Source organism: Myotis myotis, unplaced genomic scaffold, assembly GCF_014108235.1.
Source record: "Myotis myotis isolate mMyoMyo1 unplaced genomic scaffold, mMyoMyo1.p scaffold_m19_p_2, whole genome shotgun sequence".
NCBI classification, from domain to species: Eukaryota; Metazoa; Chordata; class Mammalia; order Chiroptera; family Vespertilionidae; genus Myotis; species Myotis myotis.
The window spans coordinates 112421621-112434209 of NW_023416324.1; the positions used below are offsets into that span (position 1 = coordinate 112421621).

The 12589-nt window shown below is 39.8% G+C and overlaps 1 protein-coding gene across 1 annotated transcript; it reads right to left on the reverse strand.

Annotated features, from left to right (window-relative positions):
* Positions 1–327: 327 nt before the first annotated feature.
* On the reverse strand, positions 328–9545 carry LOC118675638 (heterogeneous nuclear ribonucleoprotein D-like). Its single transcript, XM_036348498.1, is given in 4 exon segments — positions 328–1243; positions 1246–1655; positions 7841–8043; positions 9507–9545. Coding segments are annotated over 4 exon segments (1278 nt in total). The 3' UTR covers positions 328–617.
* Positions 9546–12589: the final 3044 nt, after the last annotated feature.

Genomic DNA, 12589 nt, shown 5'->3' on the forward strand with positions numbered 1-12589 from the left:
ATATACTATCTACAAGAGACCTACCTCAGGACAAAAGACTCACACAGGATGAGAGTGAAGGGATGGAAAAATGTTTTTCATGCAAATAGAAATGAAAAAACAACAACAACTGGGGTAGCAATACTCATATCTGACAAAAGAGACTTCAAAATGAAGGCCATCACAAGAGACAAAAAGGTCATTACATAATACTAAAGGGGTCAATTCAACAAGAGGATATAACTGTGGTAAACATATATGCACCCAATATAGGAGCACCTAAATATATAAAAACTTCTAGTGGACTTTAAGGGAGAGAGCGACAACAAAACAGTCATACAGGCAGTCTTTTTTTTTTCACATAAGGAAGCATTTATTTGAGGTTTAACATGAAATCATACAAATAAAATTTGTATAAACACAAATCCACATTGAATCATAACACAGATAGCAAAAGGCAAAGTAAAAACAAAGAAAACTAATTGGCGGCTATATACAGTTGGACACAGTTGTGTCTTATACACTAGAAAGTCTTTTACAAAATAATCATCTTAGAGCAAGAGAAGATCAATCTTCAATGGCGTCCTGACAGATGGGTTACTTTAGCAATCTCCTCCTGTTTTCTCCAATGTCCTCCTTTAGTATGGCTGATAATTATTTTGGTGATTGCCTCCCCCTCGAGACGCCTTGCCATAAGTGCTCTGTTGGCCACTGTAGTCTGCATATCCCTGTCCATATCCATAGTTCCCATAGTTATACCCAGTATAATCATAGCCGCCATAGCCACTATAGTTTTGATCACCACCATAGGCACTATTGTAATTTCCATATCCTTGATCATAATAGTTATTAAATCCTCGGTTCCAGTTTTGGCCCTGACCTCGGCCTCGACCCCTAGTACCACCTCTTCCACCAGCTGCAGCACCTCTTCCTCCCTTTTGTTGTTGCTGTTGTTGCCTATATACCTCTTTGGGTTGGGCAACTTTGATTTCACACTTCCCAGAACCAATTTGATGATATCTGCTTTCTAACAATTTCTTTACTGACTCCTCATCTGTATATGTGATAAAACAAAAACCTCTTCTTTCATTTGTTTTTGTATCCATGGGAAGTTCAATATTTTCAATCTCTCCAAAGGCTCCAAAATATTCTTTAATTTGTTCTTCAGAAGTATCTGGGCTCAATCCACCCACAAAAACCTTTTTGGGGGGCTCCTTCCCTTTTAAAGCTTTGGCCCTTTTGGGATCTATCAATTTGCCATCCGTTTGTGTTCCTTCAGTTCCAAAACCTTATCAACACTAGCAGCATCTTTGAAAAGCACAAATCCAAATCCTCTTGATCGTCCAGTGACTGGATCTGTTTTAATGGTGCAGTCTACAACTTCCCCAAATCGAGACAAGTACTCAGTCAGATCTTTCTTGCTTGTGTCCCAGCTCAAGCCTCCAATAAACATTTTACCGTCATCCTGCTGATTCTTGCTCGCGTTGATCTTGGATCCCTCTGCGACCTCCTCCATATTGCTGTACTCGTTCACGTCCTCCATGGCCGCGGCGTTGTCAGCCGGCGGGTGCTGGCGCGCAGTTCGAGTCGCGGCCGCGGCGGCGGAGCGTTGTATGGAGCCGGATTTAAAATGGCGGCGGAAGAGCCAGGCAGTCTTTAATATCCCACTGACTTCACTAGTTAGACCGTCCAGACAAAAAATTAACAAGGAAACAGTCACTCTAAAGGACACACTGGTTCAGTTGGGTTTAATTGATATATATATATATATATATATATATATATATATATATATATATATGTATAATTTCACCACAAAGCTGCAGAATATACATTCTTCTCAAGTACACATAGGTCATTCTCCAAGGTAAACTACATGTTACAACACAAAACAAGTCTCTACAAGTTCAAGAAGATTAAAATCACATTGAGCATCTTCTCAGATCACAGTGGAATAAAATTAGAAATAAACTACAGTTAAAATACCTCCAAACATTCAAACACATGGAGGCTAAATAGCATGTTATTAAACAATGAATGGGTTACCAATGAGATCAAGAAAGAAATAAAAACTTCCTGGAAATAAATGAAACTGAACACACAACAACCCCCAAAATCTATGGGACACAGCAAAAGCAGTCCTGAGAGGGTAGTTCATAGTACTACATGCTTTACCTCAAAAAACAAGAAAAATTAATGATAAACTATTTAACCCTACAATTTAAATAATTGGAAAGAGAACAACAAGAAAAGCCTGGAGTAAGTAGAAGGAAGGAAATCATAAAGATTAGAACAGAAATAAATGACATAGACCCTGAAAAATAATACAAAAGTTCAATGAAACCAAGAGATGGTCCTTTGAAAAGTTAAACAAGATTGATAACTGTTAGCCAGACTCCTTAGAGATCAACCAAAGGACTTGTATGCATGCATATAAGCATAGCCAATGGACACAAGACACTGGGGGGTAGGGGAAGCTGGGGGAAGGTCAAGGGGGGAAAAAAAGGATACAGATGTACTACTCTTTGTAATATTTTAAGCAATTAAAAAAAAGAAACAAAGAGAGAGGACCTAAATAAATAAAATAAGAAACAAAAGTGATCAAGTAACAACTGACACCAGAGAAATGCAAAGGATTGTAAGAAAGTACTATGAACAACTATTTTCCAACAAGCTGAACAATGTGGATGAAATTGACAAATTCCTGAAAAAATAAAATCTTCCAAAACTGAAACAGGAAGAGTCAGAAAACATGAATAGGCCAATAACAATGGATGAAATAGAAGCAATAATAATAATAATGAAAAACCTCCCAGCACACAAAAGCCCTGGTCTGTACAGCTTCATAGGGGAGTTTTATCAAGCCTTCAAAAAACAACTAGCACCTATCCTCCTTAAACTATTCCAAAAAATTCAAGAGAAAGAACACTTCCAAGCTCTTTTTATTAGGCCATTATTATCCTAATACCAAAACCAGATAAAGACACTACAAAGAAAGATAACTATAGGCCAATATCCCTGATGGACATAGATGTTAAAATCCTCAACAAAATATTAGCAAATCAGATCCAGCAATACATTAAAAAGATGATATGCCATGACCAAGTAGAATTTGTTCCAGGGATGCAAGACTGGTACAATATTCACAAATCAATAAATATTATACATCGCATAAACTGATTGCAAGACAGAAATCACATGATCATATCAATTTATGCAGAAAAAGCATTTGACAAAAACCAACATCCATTTTTGATAACAACTCTCAGCAAATTGGGAATAGAGGGAACATATCTCAACATAATAAAGGCCATATAAGACAAACAGATGGCCAACATCATACTCAATGGGCAAAAATTAAAATCATTTCCTCTAATAAAAGGAATAAGACAGGGATGCCCTCTTTCACCACTCTTGTTCAACATAGTACCAGAAGTCCTAGGCATAGTTATCAGACAGCAAGAAGAAATAAAAGGCACCCCAAATTGCAAAGGACGTAGTAAAACTCTCATGATTTGCAGATGACATGATATTGTACATAGAAACCCGTAAAGACTCCACCAGAAAACTACTACTAAATTTAATAAATGAATTCGACAATATAGCAATTTACAAACTTAATACCCAGAAATAGATGGCATTTTTATACACCAATAGTAAATTATCAGAAAGAGAAACTAAACAAGCAATCCCACTTAGCATTGCAACAAAAAAGTTAAGATATTTAGGAATAAACTTAACCAAGCAGGTAAAAGTCTTGCACTTGGAAAACTACAAGACGTTGAAAAAGAGATAGAGGAAGATATAAAAAAAATGGAAGGATATACTGTGTTCTTAGATTAGTAGAATTAACATCATTAAAATGTCCATGCTACCCAAAGCAATCTACAAATTTAATGCAATCCCTACTAAAATGCCAATGGCATATTTCACAGATCTAGAACAAATACTCCAAAAAGTTATATGGAATGAAAAAAGACCCTGAATAGCTGCAGCAATCTTGAGAGAGAAGAACAAAGTGGGTGGGCTCATTTATCAAGTTATACTACAAATCTACTGTAATCAAAACAGCCTGGTACTGGCACAAGAATAGGCATTTAGATCAATGGAACAAAACAGAGACACCAGAAATCGACCCAAGCCATTACGCTTAATAAATATTTGACAAAGGAGGCAAGAACATACAGTGGAAAGAAGATAGTCTCTTCAATAGTGGTGTTGGAAAAATTGGATAGATACATGCAAAAAAAAAAAAAATGAAACTAAACCACCAACTTACACCATACACAAGAATAAACCCAAAATGGATAAAAGACTTAAATGTAAGTTGTGAAATCATAAAAATCCTAGAAGAAACCATAGGCAGAAAAATCTCAGACATTTCTCATAGCAATATGTTTACAGGTACATCTCCTAGGGCAGTGATGGCGAACCTTTAGAGCTTGGCGTGTCAGCATTTTGAAAAATCCTAACTTAACTCTCTGCTGCCATGTCACATATAGAAATTTTTTGATGTTTGCAACCATAGTATTAAAAAGATTTATATTTTTGATATTTATTTTATATATTTAAATGCCATTTAACAAAGAAAAATCAACCAAAAAAATGAGTTCGCTTGTCACCTCTGACATGCGTGTCATAGGTTCACCATCACTGTCCTAGGGCAAAGGAAACTAAGGAGAAAATAAACAAATGGGACTCCATCAAAATAAAAAGCTTTTGCACAGCAAAAGAAACCATCAACAAAATGAAAAGGGAGCCCACTGTGTGGGAGAACACATTTGGCAATGATACATCTGAAAAAGGGTTAATATCTAAAATATATAAGGAATTTATACAACTTAACAAAAGGAAGACAAACAATCCAATTACAAATTGGGCAAAGGACACTTCTCCAAAGTGGGACATACAGATGGCTAAGAGACATATGAAAAAATGCTCAAAGATACTTATCATCAGAGAGATGCAAATTAAAATGACAATGAGGTATCACACCTGTCAGAATGACTATCATCAACAAATCAACAAATGACAAGTGTTGGTGAGGATGTGGAGAAAAGGGAACCCTAATACACTGCTGGTGGGAATGCAGACTGGTGCAGCCATTATGGAAACAGTATGGAGTTTGTAAAAATATTAAATATGAAACTGCCATTTGGCCTAGTGATCCCACTCCTAGGAATATATCCTAAGAAACCCGAAACATCAATTAAAAAAAAATGTGCACCCCTATGTTCATAACAGCACAATTTACAATAGCTAAGATCTGGAAACAGCCCAAGTGCCCATCAGTAGACGAGCGGATAAAAAAGCTGTGGGACATTTGTACCATTGAATATTATGCAGTAGTAAAAACGAAGAATCTCTTACCCTTTGAGACAGCATGGATGCAACTGGAGAGCATTATACTAAGTGAAATAAGCCAGTCAGAGAAAGACAAGTATCACATGATCTCACTCATATGTGGAATCTAATTAACAAAATAAACTGATGAACAAAATAGGTCCAGAGACATAAAGCATGGAACAGGTTGTGGAACCTCAGAGGGAAGGTGGATAGGTGGGAAGAGATCAACCAAAGAACTTGCATGCATATATGCATAACTGTTGGACACAGACAATAGGGGAGTGAAAGCCTGGGGTAAGGGGGCGGGGGGCGCTAGAAGCGGTAAATAGGGGCAAAAGGGGGACATATGTAATACTTTCAACAATAAAGAATCAATTAAAAATAAATAAATGGTAAAAAAAAAAAGTTAAAAACATGATTACAGAAAATTATATAGTGAGTGTGTGTCAAGGACTTAATTCATTAATCAGGAAATCAACCAACTGGTAAAACTGGTTCAAAAGAGGACAGGAAAAACTGCTAAATTAAGTCAATGGAAAAAAAGAAAATGCTGGAATGAGATTGCCAAGTTCAGTGTAAAACTGGCTAATGTCTTACAGGAAACTAAAAAACCTTAACTTTTGTGTTTTTTTTTTTTATTGCAGTTTTCTTCTTTGCTGGCTAAAAATCACCAGTAACCTTTTACAAATTAGCATTTAACTTTCAAAAAGCTGGCATCTAATAAATAGAAAGTAATAAGTCAAAGAAAGTTACTTTCCCCTCAGGCCTGCATGTTAGATAATGCTTTGATCTGACATAAAAGGCTGTAGTTGTCTTGTTCTGGAGAATTTTTCTTAATTCAGAAAGGAGATCTAGAAATAAACCATCTCTGTAAAATAGATTATGATAAAAATCATTAACATGTATGGAATGCTGAACACTGTTCTGAGTGTTTTCATGTCTAGCTTTGAGTCACTGTCACAATGCTAGGAGGCAGGCCTGTTACTGCCCTCATTTATAGAGGAGGAAGCTGAGGCAGTCTGGCTCCAAAGCCTGTTCTTAGCTGCTTCCCATGGACAAAATGGCTATGGGTCCAATAGGGTACCTGTGGGCTGTGTGTGTGTGTGAATTTGATTGAACTAGAAATAGAGGCCAATGGTGGAATTAGATGCAGTCCAATTTTTCATTTCTAATCTAAAATTTGAATTAGGCAACAAGATGTAAGATGACAATAGTCTATTGGGTGGGCTGCCTGGAAACCCTGAGATGGTTTGTGTAGAATGTTAAGTATATTTTGCCAGCTGGAACCACTGCTCCTGGTAATCACACTATCACATCCAATCCTACAGCAGAAGCAGTTATGTTGGCATGTCTAGTAGAGAGACAAGGGGAGCGAGTCCTGTATGTTAGAATTCAAGGGGATGGATGTGTCCATGTTCTCGTGAAAAACAAGAATTTCATTAGAATATGGCATCATCTAGCCCTAGCTGGTTTGGCTCAATGGATAGAGCGTCACCCTGCGGCCCGAAGGGTCCTGGGTTTGATTTCAGTCAAGGGCACATGCCTGGGTTGCGGGCTTGGTCCCCAGCATGGGGCATGCAGGAGGCAGCCAATCAATGATTCTCTCTCATCATTGATATTTCTATCTCTCTCTCCCTCTCTCTTCCTCTCTGAAATCAATAAAAATATATATATATTTTTAAAAAGAATCTGGCATCATCTAAGAGTCTACACGCTTAATTAGAGGGCTCTGTGACTTGCTTTGGTATCTGGAACCCACTTTAGTGAAAGGCCCAGAAGAGTTGTTCTTTCCTAATTAGACACACCCATAATCTAATTCTCTAAAAACACACTCGTAAAGAATGGAAGGAATGCTGCAGCTGTAACACCCAGCACCCTGTCCCGCTTTTCTGCCTCTTGTAGCTGGCACGTGTTTGAAGTCGTTGATGAGCCTATTTGTCCTCTCCAGCCTCCTTTGTTTTGTCAAAATTAGCTGCACGTGCAGACGTGTTTTCATTTGTAATTACTCCCACGAGGGCATAATTGCACCCAAAAGTGATTTGTAGCACCAATGGTGGGAGTAATTAGTAACAAAAATGCAAATAATTGTAGGCATCCAAATTGTAGTCTTTAAAAAGGAACACCCAGTGGAAGCTTGGCTAAAGATTTGGCCTGCTCTCTTTCCTCCACTGGACATGTGTTTGTTAGTTGAACCAATATTGTAACCTCTGGACCCACTTGACTTTCAACACTTCTAGGACCTCTTGGAAATGAGTTAAAAATCAGACTGACCCCAAATGTCAGCTCATTGAGAAACTAGAAAAAGGAGTCAGAGTCAAAATTAAACTTGGGCTGGAGGGGGAAGCACAGACAATTGAACACATTTTTTTTTTTTTTTTTTTTTATCATAAGCATGAATCTCGTTTCTGCACACCAAGTCTGGGGAAAACAGAGTCGCAGAAATAGTAGAAGATTTTCTTGACTCAGCCTCTAATCACAGAATTACAGGAACTCTAGCTACACATCCTTCCCATACTTGCTCCCCACCAAATTATTCCCGAATAAGGCAGGATTATGGTAGCCCCGGTGAGGTGTGAGACCATGCGGTGTCTCCACGGCTTTGCCCATATTTCCTGTGATGTCCCCCTGGTTTTCTCCATTGAGGCAGCACTGGGCTGTGCCAGGTGGCTTTGGCTTAGCGACGACTCTGGATAGCAATGCTGGGCTGCCAGGTTGCACCTAAAATTTATATCCATTTGTGTTACACTTTGTAACATAGGTCACAGGTAATAGTCTTTCTGTTCACAAAGCCTTCCAGAGGTTTTACTGAAACATCTCTCCTTTGTTTTTATTGATTTATTGGTTAATTGATGGATTGATTTTGTTAATCTTCACCTGAGGATATTTTTCCATTGATTTTTTTTTTTTTTTTTTAGAGAGTAGAAGGGAAGGAGAGAGACAGAGAGAGAAATATCAATGTGAGACACATCAATTGGTTGCCTCCCCCACGTGCCCCAACAGGGGATCGAGGTTGTAACAGAGGTACATGCCCTTGACTGGAATAGAACCAGTGACCCTTCAGTCCTCTGGCCAATTCTCTATTCACTGAGCCAAACTGGATAGGGCTTGTGTGTGTATTTTTAAAATGTATTTACAGTATTACAGATATCCCCCATTTTGCTACCCCCCCTTTTCCCTCTTCCTCCAGCCCCCATCCCACCCTAGGCCTTCACCCAACTATTGGGCTATGTATATGTGCATATCAGTTCTTAGGTTAATCTCTGAAACACCTCTACTTTGTTTTTGTATTTGAATCTCCCCAACCAATACTAGCCAGAGACCTGGGGGAAAGGGAGTACAGGGGAAAGCTAGGGGTGGAAGTAGCAGGAAGGCCAATTAAGAGAGCAATGTGAGTCCAGCACTCTCCATTGTACTCAGAATCACCCCTCTACTCACATTTGCACACACACACCAATTCTCCTTTCTTTAGCTGTCTTCTCCCATTAGTTATTGGACCCCCATGCAAATGGACTTTCAAACGGGCTCCTCTTATTGGTCCATAGTGTTCCAGAGGTACTTGGATATACCTGGATTTTCCTGAAAACACAGCCTGACCTGTCCTTGGGACCTCAGCAACAGTGGTGCTGGTTGACAAAGAAACTTTGGTCTAAGGAAGACAGGAAGGGGAGGCAATATTTTATAGCAAAGTGTTTTATAGGAAGGAAATAGCAAGCTTGTATTGATTACGGGCCTATAGGGAGGGATCAATGTCACCAACAGAATGAAGAAAATAAACTGGTGATGTGTGTATTGTTTAGCATTCACATATATTAGCAAAGCCATTCTCTTGGGGAATACATTTGCTAAATGAATCAATGCCAATCCAATTGAAAGAGTGTGGAGAAATGAAGGTGTGTATAATGCACTTCCCTCCACTGGAAATACACTTTTGTGTTGCTTGCAGAGCAGAGGTAGATCTTATAACACTTTGGGGTGAAAAGTAGGAGGCGAGGGGTGAGCTCATTTGTTGACAAGAAATAACTTGGGGAAAACATTGGGCAGCCTGTGGACAGAATGTATTTAAAAACCAAAGGTTGGCCCAGCAGTGGTATCTCACAGCTGCCACTCCAAGTGTGAGTTCTTAGTCCATTTAATAATAGCTTTCTCTGCCCAGTGCTGGGGAAGAAATGTGTTCCATTTACTCTCACTGTTTGTAGCATCTGGGGGTGCTGTTCCATCATCCCGCCACTATAATTCACCCACTTTTATTGCTGTAGGCAGCCCTCATCCAAAATGATTACTTTGCAGATAAAAGAAAAGGCATACGTGGTAAAAAAGTGATGAAGGTAAGGGGTTATAAAGTGTTTTTGCTACTACAAAGAGAGGAAGTATAAGGAAAAAGAGAATTGTTTAAGAATATTTAAGAGGGCCGCTCAGATATGGTAACATTGGATAAAATATGGTTGGGCCGACTAGATGATTTTAACCAGAGAAAGTAAGATCATATGAGTCCTAATAAGTCCTCTTGAGGAGAAGTGACTGCTCATATGTCTCAGGCTAAAAGATCCCTATGACTGTGGAAGGAATTCTGTGTATTGGGTTCAGTCAGGTTCTGGTTTTCCACCTGGAAGATCTGGTTGTGGTCAGTGGAGTGGTTTGATATCAGTGGCTCTGTGTGACAGTGGCTAGCATAGGGGAAAATGAACATCTGTGGATACTTGTGTGTTTGATTATGTTAAAATTAACTTATGCTGGGGATAAAGTTTTTAATTGCTTGCTTAGACTTTAATCCAAATATTATTGGGAGGCAGTCCTTAGTGAAAAAATATCACATTAAAATGTCAATGATTGACATATATTTCTAAGTCGGAAGAAGGCCATGGAATAGGGGAGTAGCTGAGCAGAAGTGGAATCTTCTAGAGCTCTGGGTAGGCTGGTGCAGTCCTGCTGGGTATGAGATAGTAATTTCTGAATGGCATGAGTGAGAGAGAACACTGGGTCAGCAGAGGGGAATAGCAGAGCCTGTCAGGATGTCATGGGCATCTGTTGATTTCATCTGACTGGTCCATCTTCTTTGTCAGATCATGACATGCTCCGTTTTCTTTGTGGCACTACACATCTCATACTCCATGTGGTCATGGAAGGATTGAGTTCCCTCATGACCTTTCCCACCTTCCTAAGGCCCCATATATTTAATCAGAAGACTCAGTTCTGCAGGGCATTGGCCTTCCCTGTGACATGATGTGTGAACACTGGAAAAGAAAAGGTGTCTGTTTTACTCTGGGGTTTTTTATTATAAGAATACTAGTGGCCTGGTGCATGAAATTCATGCACATTAAAAGGGAATTAATTAGAGGAAATATTTTAATATTGCTATTTGCCCTTTATCTATAATAGAAGTGTCAGAGATGAAAGAAAATTAATAAAATGTATATAAAAATCTTCCTATACAAGAGTCTGGGGCATGCCACGGGACCCAGAGTCAAGTCCCTGCCCACCCATGTGCACCTTGAAATCGTGCGAGACCGAGACCTGGCTGGCCCCCACCCCATTGGGCAAGATCCAGACCCAGCTGTCCCCACCCCATCAAGCCTTGCTGGGTGGGGGTGCAGCCTCAAGTCCACCAGCTCAGCACTGGGTGGGGGGTACAGCCTCAGGTCCCCCAGCCTGGCACCGGATGGGGGGTGCAGCCTCAGGTCACCTGTCAAGCCACACTGGGCAAAGGGTGCAGCCTCAGGTCCTCCAGCCCAACACAGGGGCAGAGGGCATGGCCTGAGGTCCCCCGTCAAGCACCACTGGGGCAGGGGCATGTCATCAGGTCCCCTGTCCTGGCCCAGTGCCACACAGCCTCAGGTCCCTGCTGATCACTTGTTACAACTTATTACTGGAACCCTGCCTCCACTGTGAGCATAGCCATCTTGTGACAGCGTGATGGAGTGAGGGTCAATTTGCATATTACCTCTTTATTATATAGGATGTGAGCCTGGATCTGATGGAGGCAATATCCCCCAGGAGTATTGGAGAAACTGTCTGTGAACAAAGTCACCACACAGCAGAAAGCAGAGCCAGGAGTTGGAGAGAGAAACACACACTAGCTTTTTTTTTTTTTTTTTTTTATTAAATCTTTATTGTTCAGATTATTACATTTGTTCCTCTTTTTTTTCCCCCCCATAACTCCCCTCCTCCCAGTTCCCGCCCCACGCTCCGCCCTCACTCCCCACCCACTGTCCTCATCCATAGGTGCACGATTTTTGTCCAGACTCTTCCCGCATCTCCCACACCCCTTTCCCCCGCAGGAATAGTCAGTCCATTCCCTTTCTATGTCCCTGATTCTATTATAATCAACAGTTCATTCTGTTCATCAGATTATTTATTCACTTGATTCTTAGATTCACTTGTTGATAGATGCATATTTGTTGTTCATAATTTGTATCTTTACCTTTTTCTTCCTCTTCCTCTTCTTAACGGATACCTTTCAGCATTTCATATAATCCTGGTTTGGTGGTGATGAACTCCTTTAGCTTTTCCTTATCTGTGAAGCTCTTTATCTGACCTTCAATTCTGAATGATAGCTTTGCTGGATAAAGTAATCTTGGTTGTAGGTTCTTGGTATTCATCACTTTGAATATTTCTTGCCATTCCCTTCTGGCCTGCAAAGTTTCTGTTGAGAAATCAGCTGACAGTCGTATGGGTATTCCCTTGTAGGTAACTGAGTTTCTTTCTCTTGCTGTTTTTAAGATTCTCTCTTTATCTTTTGCTCTTGGCATTTTAATGATGATGTGTCTTGGTGTGGTCCTCTTTGGATTCCTTTTGTTTGGGGTTCTCCGCGCTTCTTGGACCTGTAAGTCCATTTCTTTCACCAGGTGGGGGAAGTTTTCTGTCATTATTTCTTCAAATAGGTTTTCAATATCTTGCTCTCTCTCATCTTCTGGCACCCCTATAATTCTAATGTTGGTACGCTTGAAGCTGTCCCAGAGGCTCCTTACACTATCCTCGCATTTTTGGATTCTTTTTTCATTTTGCTTTTCCGGTTGGGTGTTTTTTGCTTCCTCGCATTTCAAATCATTGACTTGATTCTTGCGCTCCTCTGGTCTGCTGTCAGGAGTCTGTATAATATTCGTTATTTCAGTCCGTGTATGCTTAATTTCTAGTTGGTTCCCCAATATAAGATCGAGGGTCTCATTAGTTTTCTTGTAGACCTCATTAAGTTTATCGGCGGCTTCTAAACAGTTCTTGAGAGACCTTAAAAGTTTGGTTCTGAACTCTATATCTTCCATTGACAATT